Source organism: Cavia porcellus, unplaced genomic scaffold (assembly GCF_034190915.1).
Source record: "Cavia porcellus strain 051 isolate PalLab524CR breed Dunkin Hartley unplaced genomic scaffold, mCavPor4.1 scaffold_4, whole genome shotgun sequence".
NCBI lineage: Eukaryota > Metazoa > Chordata > Mammalia > Rodentia > Caviidae > Cavia > Cavia porcellus.
Genome location: NW_026947487.1, coordinates 25,447,598 through 25,465,697, shown reverse-complemented (window position 1 = coordinate 25,465,697; position 18,100 = coordinate 25,447,598). Strand labels below are relative to the sequence as shown.

Here is an 18,100-nt window from a genome sequence, read left to right as displayed (position 1 = left end):
AAAATTGTAAGATCAACAAATGTGTTTAAACAAGAATATTTTGAGGGTGATTAATGTCAATGTCTCTTTTTTTGTAATTTTTTTCAATTTCTATTTAAACATTCACTATGTTTTTATCACACCTACATACTAAATGTGGTAAGAATGATAACCTGAAGCCATGAGATCTCTGGATATTAAGTGAGACAATATTTTATTATAGCCATGAGCAGGAATAAAGATTTTGATCCAGAAATTTTCTGTTAAAAATATAGGATAAGGATTTATATACAATGAGACCCTGTCTTGAAAACAAAAAAGAAGAATTTATAGAAAAACATTAAGTAGGATTGACGAATAGTGAGCAAGTAAGTAACACTTAGGAAACTGTTGTACTTGGGTGAAGTTAGTAGGCACTGGTACCTATTGGTTAGTCGGTAATCCAGGGTGTTGGCTTTAGATGTTTTGGCAGCCTCATTTCTCTCTGAGATCCTTTAAAAGAAACAACACAAAAGTGGGAATAATCAAAACAAAACTGTGCGTAAACATTTCAAGCTCTTTACATGCTAGAATAGCTTTACAAATAACCTTTCTCTTCTAAAGTGAACTATTTTTCAGGTGTCAGGTTTCACAGTAAAAAACAGAGACACATGACAAAATCTACTTACAAGGCTATTTTGACACAGTCTTGAATTTTAAAAGAATGACAGCTTATGTTTGTCTCTTTGATTCACTGAGCATTTAACTCAATTTTCATATTGTATTTTTAATAATATATCTGATTAATGATAATGCTTCCTATGTGAGTAGAAGGAATCAGTAGAACACAAATATTTATTTAATTTTTTTGTGGTATAAGCAATATTTTGTGTATGTCAAACTCATTTTCTTTTCCTCTTGAGTAAGAAAATGACCACATTTAGCAAATTTAACTGCAACTAGGTTGGAATCTCTTGACTGAGTTACTGATAAAGAATGCAAGCACAGATATTATTCATCACTTGCAGACCTATGATAAAACTTTCTGCACAATCTTTCATACTCTTTTCTCCCCCCTCATCATGCCTTTGGTGTCCATGGACTGAAGATGGCATCATCAAAACTCTGAAGAAATTTAGGACCCTGAGTCACTGCATGGACTCCAGTGAATCATATCAGACTCAGGGGCATCAAGCAACTCTTATTTTGTTAAACCATCTAAATTTTCAGGGACAAGGAATAATTCAGCTACTCTACCTTCATGAATTAGTGTGCTTTGACTAATATGTTTAATTAATAAGCCCAAATGCCACCAGAAACTTCAGTCTCTTTATTCTCAAGTCTCTCAAAGAGAATAGATCTAGAAAAAATTCAGGTATATCTAGAACAAAAATCAGGGACCGTGCCATCTCGTGCCCCAGGAGTGGGGTCTCCTGACTGCAGCCCCTGCTCCTTCCTTGTCGGCTCAGATCAGACAGGAAGGTTCTTCATAAGACCTGGAGCTGTCTTCTGGAACATTCTACGGACTTGCAGAAACTGGGCTATCGGAATGTGAAACAAGGAAAACAGAGAGCAGACCCCTCTGCTGCTCCCACACTGTACATCTACCTCAGCTTTCCCTGAGCTTTCACTTTTACCATCCACTTTAGGACAAGACTTTATACAAACCGTCTCTGCCAAGATAGATAGATAATGGCTGCCACTTTCAAAAACAATCATATGGGATAAATAGGACTTAAGTGTCATTGTCATAAACTAAAAATAATTTCAGTTTCTAGATGTCATTTTAACATATTTAACTAAAATATTGGGCGATGACTCTAACATATTGAACTTTGAGTCAACTCCAAAACAGTTTCTGTTTATCATTCACAATATCACAAACTACTATTAATGCTAAAAGGAAAGAGGAAGAACTTGTAACACTTCAGAACTCCGTATTCTCCACAGAGTATTCACAGTACAAAATCCCAAAACTGTGCTTTAAAACTCATGTCTAAGGTGATCTTTGGGCCAAAGACTGGGGTAATGTCCTTGTACTAACTCAAGCCTCTTAAGCCCTGAGATATTCAGATTTCAACAACTTTGCAGTCAATCACTGTGAATACAATGTGAGGCAATCTTAAATCTTAAAAGTTCATGTGACCTTACTAGACTTTATAGTTACATGTGAGATCCTGATATGAGATAAAAACAACCTCATAAATTGCTACAGGGAAAATAATAATTTATTTAAAGCAAACAGAACTTTAATGTCAAATGATCTCAAGGTGATAACTCATGTTAAAATTAAAGTTAATAAAAATTCCAAAGTGTATATCTGTGTGGGAAACACTACCTTTAATAATAAAAAATAGCTATTTACTCTCTGCGGTCATTTTATAAAATTTTTCAATTGTTCAAAACATCCCTACAAGATAGCTGTGATTATTTTCATTTTACAGATGAAGAAATGGAGTCTAAAAGAAGTTAGATAACTTTCTCTTGGCCACACAACTTAGGAAGTAGCTCTATCTTCAAAGTTTTGTCATTGGGCTGATTTCATACATCTAATTATATAGCATGATTGACCCCAAAATGTATCCAATACATTAACATGTCTTTCCTTAATGCTGACATCTCAATTTCTTCCATACCACTGGAGGAGATGTCTAGCAACAGTAATGGTGAAAACTCTACACCACCATTCTGTGATATATATATGAATTTTTAATTTCTGAGGGATATTAACTTTGTATTTGCCAACTTGAGACATGAAATAGGTTGTTTTTATAGGAGTCCAGGAAACAGGAAATCACCAGAATGATCAAAAGACAAGTTATTCCATAACTGAGCACTAGAGGACTCCCTAACCTACATTTTCCAGATTAGTCATTTCCCCACCTTCAGAATTTGGACTAGAGTCTTCATGCTTCATGTGTTACTCTTCACTTACGGTTTCTTTAACACATTTCACATTCCTACTCAAATAAGTAAAGGAAATCCTCATGCCAAAATTCAGTGTTTTTCCTATGTTAATTAAAACTATTATTGTATAAATACACACAGGTACATGTACCAGACATATTTTATCATTTTCTTCCTGAAATGACTTCAGATCTCACATTTTGGAGTGGTCTGAATTATGGAAATATCACTTCTGCTACTGCAACTATCTTTACAGGTTACTGTGTTGTCTTCCTCACATCATGTTTACTGCCTTGAGAACAAGTTGACCAGGATATTTCTTCCAAATGTGCCACTCAATCTCTGTGTAAATAAAATCAAATAATCTCTAGTCCCATTGTCTAGTCCCATTGTCTCTAGTCCCATTAGTGCGCAAAGTAAAGATAAATAGAATAACTGTTCATTCAGCCTGATCTTGCAGGTGGTTGGATGAAATGAAAGATCTGAGCTATCCCAGTGGCTCTGAATCTTGGCTGAACATTAGACTCACTTTATGAGATTGAAAATAACGTCCAACTCTCACCTCAGGTTAGTTAAAGCAGAACATGTGGAAAGAAGTACAAGAAGACCAAGGCATCGATAAAGTTTAAAAGCTCCCTCAGAGTCTAGTTTGCAGCAAATGCTGAGCATGATGTCACACAGCTACCCTGAAGTCTACACCATTTCTCACACCCCAAGATCGGGCCTTGACTGGCCTGGCCTTTCTGATACACAGCCACAAAGGATTGAGGATTCCACATATCTACTTTTCTTGAGGTTCACTCATCTCATTTTAAAATTACTTTCTAGAAATAGGGTTTCCTACTTCAATTTGCTGTTAAATCCAACCACCTGCAAGATCAGGCTGAATGAACAGTTATTCTATTTATCTTTACTTTGTGCACTAATGTAGAGATGTAATCTTAAGCATATACTACAAACTCATTTTTTTTACAAGGATAATAAGAGATAGGCCAACTCTAGTCAATGGTCCTGTTACAGTAATTAACTTGAAAACCATGAGTCTATGCTTTTAACATTAATCAACACACATGCAATTTGAATATTAAGTGTACTAATGATTATGCATTTCACATATCTGCTTAAAATCCAACGAGTGTCATTTTTGTGTACAATAGCAGCAGGTCTTTAGCTACAAGGAGTGAGTCTACTGTCAACAGTCTTGGGTATACATTGTACCTAACTTCTGTTGAAGACGTTAACTCTGCCCCTTTCTTACCCTTCCTAAGCATTTCTCCCAAATCTAAACAAAGAATGTGACTTGTAAGATTTGCATTTCAACCTGAACAGAAGTCTCTCAGTTTTCTCTATAAGGATGAGAGAGAACTAACAAATGCTACAGTAGAATGTTTCCATTCAGTGAGTCACACAATGACTCTAGTGCTGGAAAAGTAGTTTAATTTCCTAACTCAAAGAGCCTACATCTTTATCTTAAGGTGAATTGAAACTACCGTGTATTAAAATTCACAGTGTCTGCCTAAATTGTCATACAGAAATTATTGTTTCTCCACCATCAGGATGGAAGAACCTAATGTTGAGACAAGAACTATTCATATTTACAAAAACAACTGTGTTCTTCATTTTAATTTGAACTAACAAGCCCCATGCTTTGCCCAGCCTGCTTACATTCAAATCAGAGTTTCCCAGAATTTTTCTGATCAATCTACTACTTCATGAAACCAAGGTTTTAGGAAAACAATATAATCTAATCAGGGTTTTCTGAGTTTTGAAGAAAATAACTTTCTCTCCTTGGTGATAAACTATTAATGGCACAAAGCTTATTTCAGTAAATATGTAAATGTATCATAGCTTTATGAGAAATTGAACTTAATATGTTGACACATATTAAATGTAAACAGTATGTAGATATTTTACATTTAGATGGCTCAAAAGCACTTTACCTGTCCAAAGTGTCATCGGATGAGTATCTACTAATTGTGGCTTTTGTTTCATCTTTCTCATTTATTTTCCTGTATCAAAAAGTTACCAAAAGATCAAATAAATTACAAGAAATACTTACAAGATCTACCATATATATGACAAATTTTTTAAACTTATTTAGGAAGGAAATGTGCAGATTTGGATTTCCCAAATCTTCCAAAGTTTTAACATGGACAGAATATTTTACAGAAAACCTAGTTTCCAATGTGAACAAAGTATTTTTCCACCCATTTTTAACTATAATATAACATTCAAATTGGAGATAAGGCTATATAAAACAAACAACATAACATGCAAAATGGTTACTATCTAACACATACTCTTGTCAATGTTGTATATTTTTGCATATAAATTTAATCAGCTATCTTTTGTTTGCAGAATTTTATTTTGTTTTTGTAGTGTTTCAGCAATGTCATAAAACCACATAATGGGCCAAATTCTAAATAGCTTTATTTATCATTCAGCACCGTGGACAGGGTTAAAAGATAATGCAGGGACAGAGGGAGCAAAAGGGAAGAAAGAAAAAAAAAGAAGAAGAAACATAAAGACCCGAGAAGAAATGAAAAAAAAAGAAAGAAAGAAAGAAAGTGGGAAATGAGAGAAAGGATAGATGTGAAAAGAATCCAGGACACAAGGCAATGAGAGAAGTGAAGGATAACAGGAAAAATAGGATAAGAAAGGCAGAGAATAGGAAGCTCAGAAATAGGAATTATGGCCATGGCAGCAGTTTGATCCAATTGATCAAAGAAACAAAAAGCCTATTTCATGCCTCTACAAGCAAGCTCTTTGAGAAACTGTGCTATGATTTTTCTTGCAGTTAAACCATCATTTGGAGGTGATACAAAAAGATGCTGAATTGGAGTAATCAGTAAGACGGAATATTTGAGATTCAATTTTAAGTGATATGGAGTATTTTCATTACACAAAAATTAGAAGGCAGGCAATATGCAAAGCATTTTACTGATGCCTGAAAGGAAGTCTAGAATGAAGTAACTATAGATGTTACCCACCCGAGGTAAGAGGGATACACCAGATACACACATCCAACAGCAGAAAGAGGTTCAGACCAAGAAAGCTTTAAGTTAAGAAAGCTGATTTGTAAATACAGGAATCAAAGAATAATTTATGGATGAGATGGAGTTTGATGTGGACTTTGGAGGATAAAAGATGAACATTTTCAGAGGTACAGAGACCAGAATCAGTGAGGGCAAGAGAAAATTCATCAAGGTTTTCAGGAAACCTTAAGGTGAAATCATGGTGTATTTCTCCTGATGTATTGTGTACATCACAAACATTACAGGGCCATCTCACAGCCCTCAGTAAAACAGGTCCTCAGCAGACACAGTCAGTTTAGACCTGTTTGCTGGCTTGATTCTTCCTATATTGTGTTAATTTACTTTCATTTTCTCCCCTCCTCCATAGTCAGTTAAGATGCAAGTTCCATGGAAGCAGGGACTTGGTTTATTCCAGTCCTCAGCTCAGTGTCCCCCTTCTAGCAGGTGTTCCATGGGCACTGGGGGTGTTGTCAGCCTTATCTGACATGGTTAAATGATTTGCCCCAGTTTGTGCACAGTAGGAGGCTGTTATCTAAGGTGATGGGAGTATGTTATTTCAGCCCCTGCTCAGGTCCACTCTTTGCAAACATTGTCACCTCTGCTGGGCGTGCTTCTTTCCCATGTCTTCCAGCCAGCGTTGCCTACCTGGGAAAACTTGAAGTATCAGTGTTCACACCAGAGACCATTTGATTGGTGAAATCTCCAATTATTTGGGCCAAGTTACTCTTTCCCCTCTATTCTATTTTCATTGTACTCTCACACATCTCTAAAATATGACAAACATTATTATTTTGGCTTATGAGTATTTTGCCATGAATGTAAGAACTCTTTAATGTACTAGATATTCTCTTATGCATGTTTTTATTCCTGGTGAATAACCAGTGGTCCACAGTGGGTTTTGAGGGAACATGAGGAAATATAGCCACTGCACATTGGCACAAAAATGACAAGTGGCATCATTTATAAAATGCTAGGAGAAGCTGTCCTACTCTTTGGGAGAGACATAGTCTTTGATGTTAGTTATAGGTCACAGGAGAAGTGTCTGGGCTTACAGATTTTTGTTAAAGAAGATAAAACACTGATGTGCTGCTTTTGCAAAAATGGTGACCACCAGTAGAAAATTTTCAGGCAATCAATATAATTTAAATTGTAAAATAAACATGGAAGACGTTAAGCTCCTGTTACCCTAAATCCTATATACAATAATAAGAAGGGTAATGTTCACTGTCACACTTCAAAACAAGGGTCTACAATCTTTAAAAGTTCTAGGGGGAGTGAGATAACATGGAAGACACAATTTCCTAGTGATTAAACTCAAATAACCAGCCTATTTTTGGGGATGGAGGAAGCCAACTGAGGACAAGCTATAATCTTCAAAAGGAGAGGGCACAGGTAGCATCTACCGAACCACAGAGCACCAAACTGGATGAAATAAAACTGGTAATGGGAAAATAAAATGGCTACTCTGTGAAGAGAGTTATAAGCTTGGCATTTTTAGAACAGGTCAAAATCATAAAATAATTTTAAACATTTGAGAGAAATTCCCAGATAAAAGTTTCAAGAACAGGTGTATTCAAGATTTCTATTTAATTTTTTTAAAATCCATACTGTTTTACTAAGTATCTCTCACAGACCCAAGCTACTGGACCAGATGAAACTTGACCCTGATAAATATTTAAGTTCCACTGTTAGGTGTGGTTGTTTGTACATCTGTTAGGAAAATGTGTTTTAATGAGAACGTTATCTATTTATTTTATCAATCTGAGATTATTTGCATTGTTATGATTGCTAGTTTTGGTTGACTTTTCCTACTAATTTGTATTTGTTAGTCTATTTGCTACTGAGGATAAGTTTGGATTTTATCCCAAATTCAGAAGTTTCCAAAAAACCATGTACTGTCCCATAAAGCAAGTGAACTCAAGTTGTTATTTCTGTATTTAGGATTTCTTTCTTGAAGCTTTGGAGATGCTTTATCTAGTCATGTTTCTATGAAAGTCCTTTTCTTGCCCCTCAGGAGGATACCTCAGGAGGGTAATTAAATGTGAACGATGTTCTTCATCCAAGCTGTAGTTCTGAGGGATGGAGAAACACAATTTCCCCATCCCAGATTCTTGTTCACATGCCCAGAATGTCAAGGAAAGCCTGAGGCAAGCCACAAACATTCAGCTGGCTTGAACAAGTCTTCCATCAGAACCGCCATTTCTGTGTTTCTTCTAATGAGGTAAATTGTCTGCAACACCTACCTGTGCAGGGCATCATGGGAGTTATGCCTGTTGAGCACTACCTTCCCATAATTTTCATCTCTGCAAAGAAAGACAAAAATTATATCACATCAAAAGTCACTTGATGTTTGCTAAGCACTAAACAAGAGAGACAGGCAGAGCTCACAACTTCGGGCAAGATTAATTCATTTTATTTCAGGCATAAGAATACAACTGTGAATCTGTTTTAGCCAGTTACCACTTGCATGAGGATGTTGAAATCAACAAGTTTGTTAGTACCAGCAATCATTTATGCCATAAGATTTCCACATGATTTAACAATGAATAAGTGTTTTGTTTTGTTTTGTTTTGTTTTGTTTTACCAGGGTACAGGAATACCACGCAATCTACTTTATAGTAGAAGAGTCCTTTTCTTCAGGAAAGCAAGTACAAAAGCTTTCTAAAAATATTGTTCAATTAAGACCATCGTGTCTATACATTTAAAAGGACTTGACAGTTTTCTTTGACCGAATGTAGGAAAGCAACTATATTTCTGGTTAAAGAGATGATTCACAGATTAACTCATTCTTGAGACAAAAGAATAGATAAGGTTGTTGTGTGGATACTTAAAATAATCCTATGAGCTAAGCAGGAAAGACACTGCCCTCTGAAATTCACAGATTAAAAAAAGGTCAGTCTGTGGGTTTCATAAGTCCACAAGCTTTGTAAGTGATGGAAGTGGGCTGAAGACTCAGATCTTGTTATGCTAATGTTTGCTCTACAATAGACATTTACACATAAATTCACAAAGCCATGTCTTTCCTTGGCAAGATGAACTTGGAAGTATGGGCAATTTCAGGAAATGTCAGACATTTAGAGAGCCTTTGGATGGGAGCCAAAGCACAGAGCAAGTATCTAAACTGTTTTCAAGTTGATCCAACCAAACCTGAATTACCACATTTTTCATTGCTGGTCTCCACTAACAATACTTAACAATCTGGAACCATTTTAAATAAAGCTACAAATGAACTGTAGTAGGCTATTAAAAGAAGATGCATATTGAAACTGAAACAAATCATAGCAAATATATACCCTCAAAGGTCCCCAAGACAATGGTTTCCATCTTCCTGGGTTTCCCTTCCTGAAACTTGTGAGAACATAGCAAGAAAGGAGCGCTTTTTGTTACCTGAAAAAGTATCATAACCTACAGCCCAGAGTGGGGCCAGTGGGCCAGAGCTCATTTCCCCTTCATTCAGCAACTGCCTGCCATCCAAACTGGCTTTCTTGTGCCTTTGTAGGGAGGCTTGCCTGGCACAAAATCAACATTCCTAACTAACTGTGTTACCATTGATAGCTCTGTCTTTACCCATCTGTATAAATATTTGCAGTGCAAATTTTTGTATCTACATTTGACATCACACTACCACTGCTGATAATTAGAAATGCCATCTGAAACTCTGACAGAGAACCTGGGGTAATTTCATGGGAGGGAATGATTGGTGCCCAGGAGCATCAACTCCAAAAGTTAGTATTAAAACAAGAAGATTCAATAACAAGTTAATAGACATTTTAACAATGTGTCACTCAAATAGTCATATTTGGACAGTTCAGAGTAAGTGTCTTATCGTGCAGGGTTTTGCACTCTCAGGTCTGAACTTGACAGTTTATTGTTGTGGGCACTGTCCTGTGCATCATGGCATGTTTCACTGCATTTCTGGACAGTACTCACTAAATGTCAGGAGCAATCCCCAATCCTGACAGCTAAAACATCTTCCAACATTGCCAAAGCCCTCTGGGAGTGAAAGTGCCCCTCGTTGAGAACATTGGCATAATGGTTAGGTTAATAACTCTAATTTGCCGCTGGACAAATTACACAACCTCTCTATGCCTAGGATTCCTCTCCTGTAAGATGAAGATATAACTACCTTTTGTGTTTGCTGTGAGATTTAGCGATGGTTCATATATCAAGTTTCTGGTATTAAGACGGACATACAGGAAATCAGACAATGTAGACCAACTTTAAAATATATAGCTCACTTATATAAATATAGATCTAGGCTGAGATCTGTTGGAAACATATGTTGACAATGAAGCTGCGTTCCTGTGGTTGTAATTTTCAGATTTTTAAATTCATAGCTAACAAGAGCAATGTTTGAAGCAGACAAAACTTTTCTGACAGCAAGTGTTTATATCACAAAGCAATGGCACATTTTCTGCCCTCCTAATATGTAAAGGTAGATGGCTAGATGGGGCTTAAGTAATCAGAGGATATCTTGCTTGGTTGTGTGCATTCAGGAACATAAAGTAAATTATTATTAAATTTATAAACTTCAAATCACATGCTTATATGTTCATTTCAACTGCACATATTAGGAATGATCTACACGTTTTAGGAATCGCTCTGCTGTGGGCTATTACCTTTTCGGAAACTAGAAACTCCTATTCTCTTTTCAGCTGGCCAAGGAAGCACACATGTCTATTCTAGGTGATAACCATGCTCTCTGTCAGTAGTGATTCATATTCCCTTATCCATATGGATTTTAAAAATGGTGAAAATGATCTTGAAAATTTATGCATGAAATCATGAAAATTTATGCTTACCAAATCTATCCAAAACTTCAGTGAGAGCAGAACATTTTAGAAGGAAAAAGCCTGCTTCCCGGATAACCATTATCCTCCCAGAGAATGCCTCTCTGAGAATCCACCCACCATCCATCCACCACTCATCCATCCACCCACCTCTCATCCATCCACCCACCACTTTCCACACTTACTTTTCTTCTTCAAGACGTTTCTTGATCCAGCTGTTATCCTGTAAAAAAGTCTTTCTTTTGTTCAGTTCATGAGAAGCTTGTTGGGTCAGTGTAGCTCCTTGAGTGGGGCTTTTCATGTCTACCACAGAAGCATAAGAAGCTGAGAGAGGGAGCAGAGTGAAATTGAGCCTGGATTCATTAACCTAAAAATCTTAAAGAGCCACCTCTGATTGGCCAACACTATCTTCTAGGCTGGCAAGCCCAGTACTATTTCAAACCAGGGTGTATCAGCAAGAAAGAACAAATCCCACACCCAGTCATCAAAGATAACATATAAAATTTCCAGGTGCCAATTGAAACTCCCAGGGCCACTCAGAGGCCCCATCTGGCTCTGGGGAATGTAGATCCACCAGCCTGGAATAAACCAAGCCAGAATTTAGTGGGTTGGCCATTCTGTTCAATAAAGAAATGTGCTTTTACATTCAGAAAATATCTACTCTAAGTCCTGGCACATTTGATTATAAGTAATGGAATTCTCCATCTCACAAAAGCCAGAAACATAGAAGGTCACATTTGTAAAAGGACAATATTTTTTCTCACTTTTTATTATTTTTATTTAATTTAAAATGAGTAAAAATTATAGCACTTGCGTTTTCTTAAACCTAACATAAATAGTACTGATTAATGTTTCCAAGCATTAAATATCTATATTTAGGGGCTGGGGATTTAGCTCAGCGGCATAAGCGCCTGCCTTGCAAGCAGGCAGTCGTGAGTTCGATCCCTGGTACTGCTAAAAATGAAAAAGACAAAAAAAAAAATCTATATTTAAAAAATACAATTTGTGAGTTGCTTTTGCTAAAGTTTTTATGTCTGAGTTAAAAAAATCTACATTACCATTTCCTGTGGAAGACTTTTTTCTCAAGGGAAAATTGGTGGACATGCTGCCTTCCAGGAAGGCTCTGAAAGAACAAGGGGACAGAAAAAGCACAACAATGACATTCTGAATCTATCCATGATTTTGTCAGTGCTAACTGGGATACATTTTTCAATGACATTGACAAAATCACACAGTATGGTATAATAATACATAATACAAAATGCCCCTTAGGAGCCTGAGAGGTCATCCATTCCAGCAAATGAACTTTCCATTGCAGAAAATTAGGCCCAGCATGGTTAGTGACCCCAGTATTATATAAGCAATTGTTTGCATCAGTTTATCCATTAATTCATTTATTCAATTAAAAAATATGCACTGAGTATTACTCTCTCTAATACTTACCCAAGAGTTTTGGATGGAAAAATGATTTACACAAGTGTTGTAAAAGAGGTGAGCTTCTCAGCTCCTTCTCTAGAGAAACCAAAGTATATCCAGGCAACAGATATGCAATCAAAAGAGAAGAATCCTGATGTGTGGAAATCAGAGATCTGGGGAAACAGACACTAGGCGCCCACCACATGGTGAAAGCTCAAAGTTCCTGAGCTGGGACCTGCCCTGACTGATAAGGTTTGGAGATGGGAAGGGAACCAGCCCCGATCCAGCTCCCCAGAGCCGAAGTATGACTTGGTTGTTCCTAGGCATCTCTTTCAGGTATGCACACGTACCAAGTCTGTTAGTGTGAATACAACTGAGTGGCTTCAATATTTACATTTACTTCTATTATATTCTACTAAATTCAACATTTATATTATTTCTATTATATTTTTCTTCTGTTACTAAAAGGAATTAAAATTAGACAACTTCTGTGAATCTCTGTATTGTAAGCCTTAAACATCGTGCCCAGTCAGCCCCAAATCTCTTTAAAAGTGAAGTTTTGAGTTTTAAAACTAGAAAACAGTAGCTGGTCACACTAGGAAGGGTGTTAAGTCCTTTGCTGAAGCTCAACCAGATGGATATGGAGCATTGTAGAGGAATTCAGTTTCAGGTCAGAAGCAAGTTCTTGATACAGTTTTATCACATTGAAGTTCAGTAATAGAGCCATCCAACCACCCTGCGAAATGGGGCTAATGGAACAGTCATCTAGTTCATAAAGTAGCTATGATGATCAAATGAATACTGTACAAAAACCGTGTTGTTAAACTATAAGCACTACTAAATTTGATGCAGGTTATATTTGCTGTTTTGCTTTGTTTTTTGGATTTTTTGGAGTTTTTTGAGACAAGGTGTCTTTATGTCATTCAGACTGGCCTTGAACTCAGTGATCCTCTTGTCTCAGCCTCCCAAGTAACTGGTCTGGATTTACAGGCGTGTGTCACTTCAGGCTAATTTAGCACCATGTAATCGGATGGCTGTCTGGGGATATAACCTGGGAATTTAAAAAACTTTTCATCATACCATGCGAAAGTATCTCCTGTGATAAACAGACCTAGAGTGATAAAAAGACATCCCCACAGACAGCAACTTGCTAACCCAGGACCAAAAAATCCTTCCCTTCCCTCAAGAATCAATTTGAGGGGCCAAACTGAGCTTCTGAGCTCCCTGTGCAGCCTGGCGGAAGCTCAGCCAGTGTAGAGCTTTGCTCATCTCGCTCTGCTTCCTTTCCCTCGCTCCCTTCTCCCAAGAACTGAGTCCTGGGCACTCAGTTCTTCACAGGTTCTCAGTTTTTCTTGAGACCTAAGACAAGCACTGAGAGCCAATGAGGCAATGGTGCCATCCCCTCACAATGCTGAGAGGCGAACAGTCTTAGTGGAGTTAGAATGACCTGTACTTAAATGATCCTATTTACTGACTATGACCCTGTGGGTGTGTTATCACCTCAGGCCGTTCATCTGTGAAATGAGGTGAAGTGAAGCTATTATGAGAATTAAGTGAAGATATATGTCAGTGTATAACTATCGCCCCACACACAGTGGGATTCTCAAAAAATCCTTCACCACATGCCTCTTCAAGGAGAGAACAAAGTCACAGAGGAGGTGGCCCTGGGACAGACTTGAACGTGGGGAGCTGGCTGTGCAAGGAGTGTGAGACAGCCCCTAGTTGGCTTGTGAGGAGGATTATAAGACTTTGGGAGGAAGGGGAGGTAAACAGGCACCTAAAGATAAGCTTCTCTCTCAACTATTGGTTAATTTTGCCCTGTCTGCTGCTTCGTAAGATTCTTAGTTCACTTATTTCCAGTTTCCAAGTGGGCTCTGATGAAGATTGTTTTTTTAGCTGATGAACTAGGATTCCAAAATGATCAAAATGTTGACTACATGTTTAATGACACATTTGCAGAAACTGTAAATTCCATCATGAGACAAGAAGCAGGATAACTAGAGAAAAGGCAATCTATAATTATGTGCTTCTTTGTCTCTCCTAAGAGACTGAGCTTCCAGTTGGATAAGGTCAAAGTCTTTCTCATCTGTCCTCAGTGGCTAGGACAAATGTGGCTGCTGCCTAAGTGCTAATTATTATGTCCCTCAAAAAGCACATGTCGAACCTCGGCCCCTTATACCCCAGAATGTGACTGTATTTAGAGATAATGCCTTTAAAGAGATGATTAAGTTAAAAGGAGGCCTTAGGGTAGACACCAAGTCACTCTGCCCTGTAGTCTCGTAAGACAAGAAAATGTGGACATACACAGAAGACATAGTGACAACAGGCTAGCTGCAAATCAAGAAGAAAGGATTTGGATGAAACCAAACCTGCCACGCATTCTCATGGGCTTCCACCCTCCAGAACTAAGAGACAATAAACTTTGTTGTCTAAGCTACCCTGTCTGTATGTGGTATGTTGTTATAGCAGCTCTAGCAAGCTGATTCAGGCTGATGCAGTCCTTATGGAAAAAATGATTTAAACATTACTGAAATAGAGAAACTGCTTGGAGAGCTTGGCATCATACTATCCCTGCTCTTTGTTTCTTCAAATGTCTTACTGCACAGAGGAATTAGTAATAGCATTAACATTAGTCCACTGAGACCTAGATTGAATATGATACTCATTGGCATTGTCTTGAATTCTCATATGAGCTGTGTGAGCAGGTTTTCTTGCCTCTGACTCCCAGAGAGGACCTCAGAAGTTCAGGGTCAGTATGGAACATGTCAAAGGTGCTAAGAGGAAGAGTCAGGCTTCTAAGCCAAAGCCAACTCTTTCCTCAGCACCAGCAAAAATGCTCATCCTGAGTCGCTGTAAGATTAGTCTGACCTAGGGTGATACGAGGATGGTAGATGTCATGGACTGCCTAACTCTTGACACTTCACTCTTTCAAAATCCCATGAGCACTGCTTCCAACTCTTGGTACCAGGAGATCCAAAGGGATCACTCAAGAAATCCCTGCAGCAGATAAATTCTCATAGAATAACTTCCTTTGCATATTCCCTGATATTCCCCTCTGCTATAAAAACAGTTTCTACATGAAACTTATACATGAATAGTCAAAGCAGCATTTTCCACAATAGTCAAAAAGCTAAACAAAGCCAAATGTCCATTAAGTGATGAATGCCTACATACTCTGATATGCCCACATAACATCTTCAGTGATAAAAAGGGTATATGCCACAGCATGGATGAAGCTTGGAACATTAGAAAGAAGCCAGACATAGAAGCTGGCATGTCATAGTATTCCACTTACATGGAATTACATAATAGTAGTATCTATATAAAAGAAAGTAGATTAGTGTTTGCAAGAACTAGGAGAAGGAGAGAATGGGAGAGGACTCTTAATGAGAATGAGACTGGGGGGCATAAAATAATATTCTGGAACTAGATAGTGGTGATTACAAAACCTTGTGAATATATGTTTTAAAAAATACAGAATTTTATGGTATAAAGGATAAATTTTGTTGTATGTGAGTTATATCTCAACTAGAAACAAAAACGGGCAGCAAGCATGAACTAGAGGGTCAGCAAAAACAACTTTATACAACCCTTGCTGTTTTACCAGAACAATATTATGGAACCAAATTTTACTTCACAGGATTATCTTAGTCCCATGAGGATCCATCTAGTCACTACTAACACATATGTTACGTTGAAAGCACCCTCAATTACAATCTTCTGCATTTTGATCAGATCTCACTTTCCATTGTTGTTTTGGAAGCAAGTTTTCTTTATCAAAAAGAAAGCAGAAATAAGCATTGTAAGGAAAAGTCAGTCCTGTGCAAGAGCACGTCTCTGTGAGGCAGCAAGGTGATATAGCAGGTTATATGACAATAACAGAATGTGAAGTTTGGCCATGCAAGTACTGATAGTGTGTTTTCTGTTATTCTAGTTCAGTGAGCTATTCCAAAGTATATATGCATACGTAGCATGCATTTACTAAATAAAGTATATTTGGTAAGTATATGGTATATATAAATTTCTTATTTATGAAGTATATAACATGAACAGCTATCCCTACAGATCTAATGTTAAAATATATTTCAAAGAAAATATAGCTATATTCATTAAAACACATAACTTGTCTTCTCACACCATGTTCTACCCATGCTACTTATGCTAACTTCCCTGAGCAGAAATCTTCCCTAAATGTGGAAATCTGCCTTATCCTCTTTTAGAGAGTCAAGACTCCTTCTATGTCAGGGTTAGCACCCTTTTTCTTCATGGTTAGATCCCATCCCTAGCTGCCCTTTAGATACCAGAACTTTCTGTCCCTCAAACCCTCAACATTTTATCTGCCCCCTTCTTGTCCTGAGTCTGGCCAGTCTGAAGTAAAAATTCCCGAAGAGGTAACATGTTGAGGTGGTAGTGGTGTGTCAGGGGAAAATGATGACTCTTGAACTGGACAGCCATATGCCGAGTCCCCAGCTTTGCCACTCATGAGCTACTTGAACCAGGTCTTTGTCTCTGCCTTTGCAAAGGAGAGGTGAGAGGTGTTATAGCATCTTAAAAGATTGCAGTAGAAATTAAATGAGATAACACTTTGCAAATTATGAAATAATCCAAATCATTACTACTGTCTGAATTCTCCTCCTTCCCTACCAGAGCCTAAATGGTCAGCAGAAGTCTGGGTTTGAGGAGGGCTGAGGTGGGTTATGGTAGGAGACCAAGGAAAAATAAGGGATAATATCCGTCAGAGACCATGCACACTGTGGCAGCCACACCATGAAAGAAGCCACAGATAAAGCTAGAGTGTTCGTGAGAAGGCAAGTGAGTTCATTGGACCTTGCTCTTTGAAAAGACCCAGAGATTCCAGTGAAGATGTTAATTGATTTAGTTTGTTTGTTTGTTGTTTTTGCCTGAGATCAGTCTCTAGAAGACAGAAATGGGTAAAGGACCATAAACTGACTCTGACTCCTTATCGCATTTTTTCTCATTTAACCAGGTCTTCTAGAGAAGACCTAGCTACAGAGGACTGAAAACATCTGACTATAGAGCAGGACATTAAATCTGATTGGAGTTAGGCATGACTGTACAATGAAGAAGAGAAATACATTTTCCTCTACAAAGGTCTCTGTAGAAAGTGCTGATAATCTGGGAGTCTGTGAGGATCTCACCCATACAAAGCATGGTACCCAGACCCTAGCTGTGAAACTAATGAGCAGAAGATGGGCGGTATGGATGGAGGACAGAGGCCCTGAGCTATTACGAAGTTTGTTTGCAAGTCCTCTGCTCTCAATATCCACACTTATCACAGGAATGAAAATTACTAATTCATCATACTTTTTGGTTAACTAAGAAGTTACCGAGAATGTAATTAGTTTCTAGGTGAGAATTCAATTTTTTAATTTTTAAAATAAATCTTCATGCTTTAAGGGTTTAGTAGTCATTGTTCTCAATTTTAGGGTAATTCTTTACTTTTGTATTTAGAATATTTCTGGAATGTCATACTTCCTCTTTTAAATTAACTTTTTAAAGATTTTTGTTGAACTGTGGTGGGGGGGTGGTCACTAAAGAAACCTAGTTCAAATAAGAGTACAAGAAGGAAAGATATAGTCACGGGGAGATGTGGAAGTTTTCAAATACTGCATACATAGGCACAGTTGCCTAGCTGGAATCCACTCTCCCCTTTCTTCCTTCCTAAGAAGCAGAAACCACATTTCTCACTCTCCCCTGAAGTGACCGATAGACACTTTAACAGTCTACATATTAATAATGAAAAGAAAGTCCCTAGGAAGAACTTGTCTTTTGTGTTTGCCCCTCGTCACCTCTGAAGTTAAGATGCTGCACAGAATGCAACAGACACTGTGCTGGAGCTTATAAACCACAGGTAACCATAAATTCACACAAGAATGGCAGGACAGAAAGATGAAAGATAAAAGGAGCCCAGGTTTTGGGTTGTTTGTTTTGTTTTTGGTTTTGTTTTTTTGGTTTTTTTGGCAGCATCATAAA

At 37.6% G+C, this 18,100-nt stretch overlaps 1 protein-coding gene across 1 annotated transcript in view; it reads right to left on the bottom strand.

The window, feature by feature from the left end:
- The window catches only part of Scel (sciellin), a 148,897-nt gene that overhangs the window by 68,802 nt on the left and 61,995 nt on the right, over window positions 1–18,100 (bottom strand). The window contains exons 7-11 of the mRNA XM_013141489.3: window positions 11,749–11,813; window positions 10,876–11,014; window positions 8,144–8,203; window positions 4,806–4,874; window positions 403–471 (exon numbers count right to left, since the gene is read on the bottom strand). Coding sequence (XP_012996943.1) covers window positions 403–471; window positions 4,806–4,874; window positions 8,144–8,203; window positions 10,876–11,014; window positions 11,749–11,794 — 383 coding nt within the window. The 5' untranslated portion in view covers window positions 11,795–11,813. The remainder of the gene's footprint in view (window positions 1–402; window positions 472–4,805; window positions 4,875–8,143; window positions 8,204–10,875; window positions 11,015–11,748; window positions 11,814–18,100) is intronic.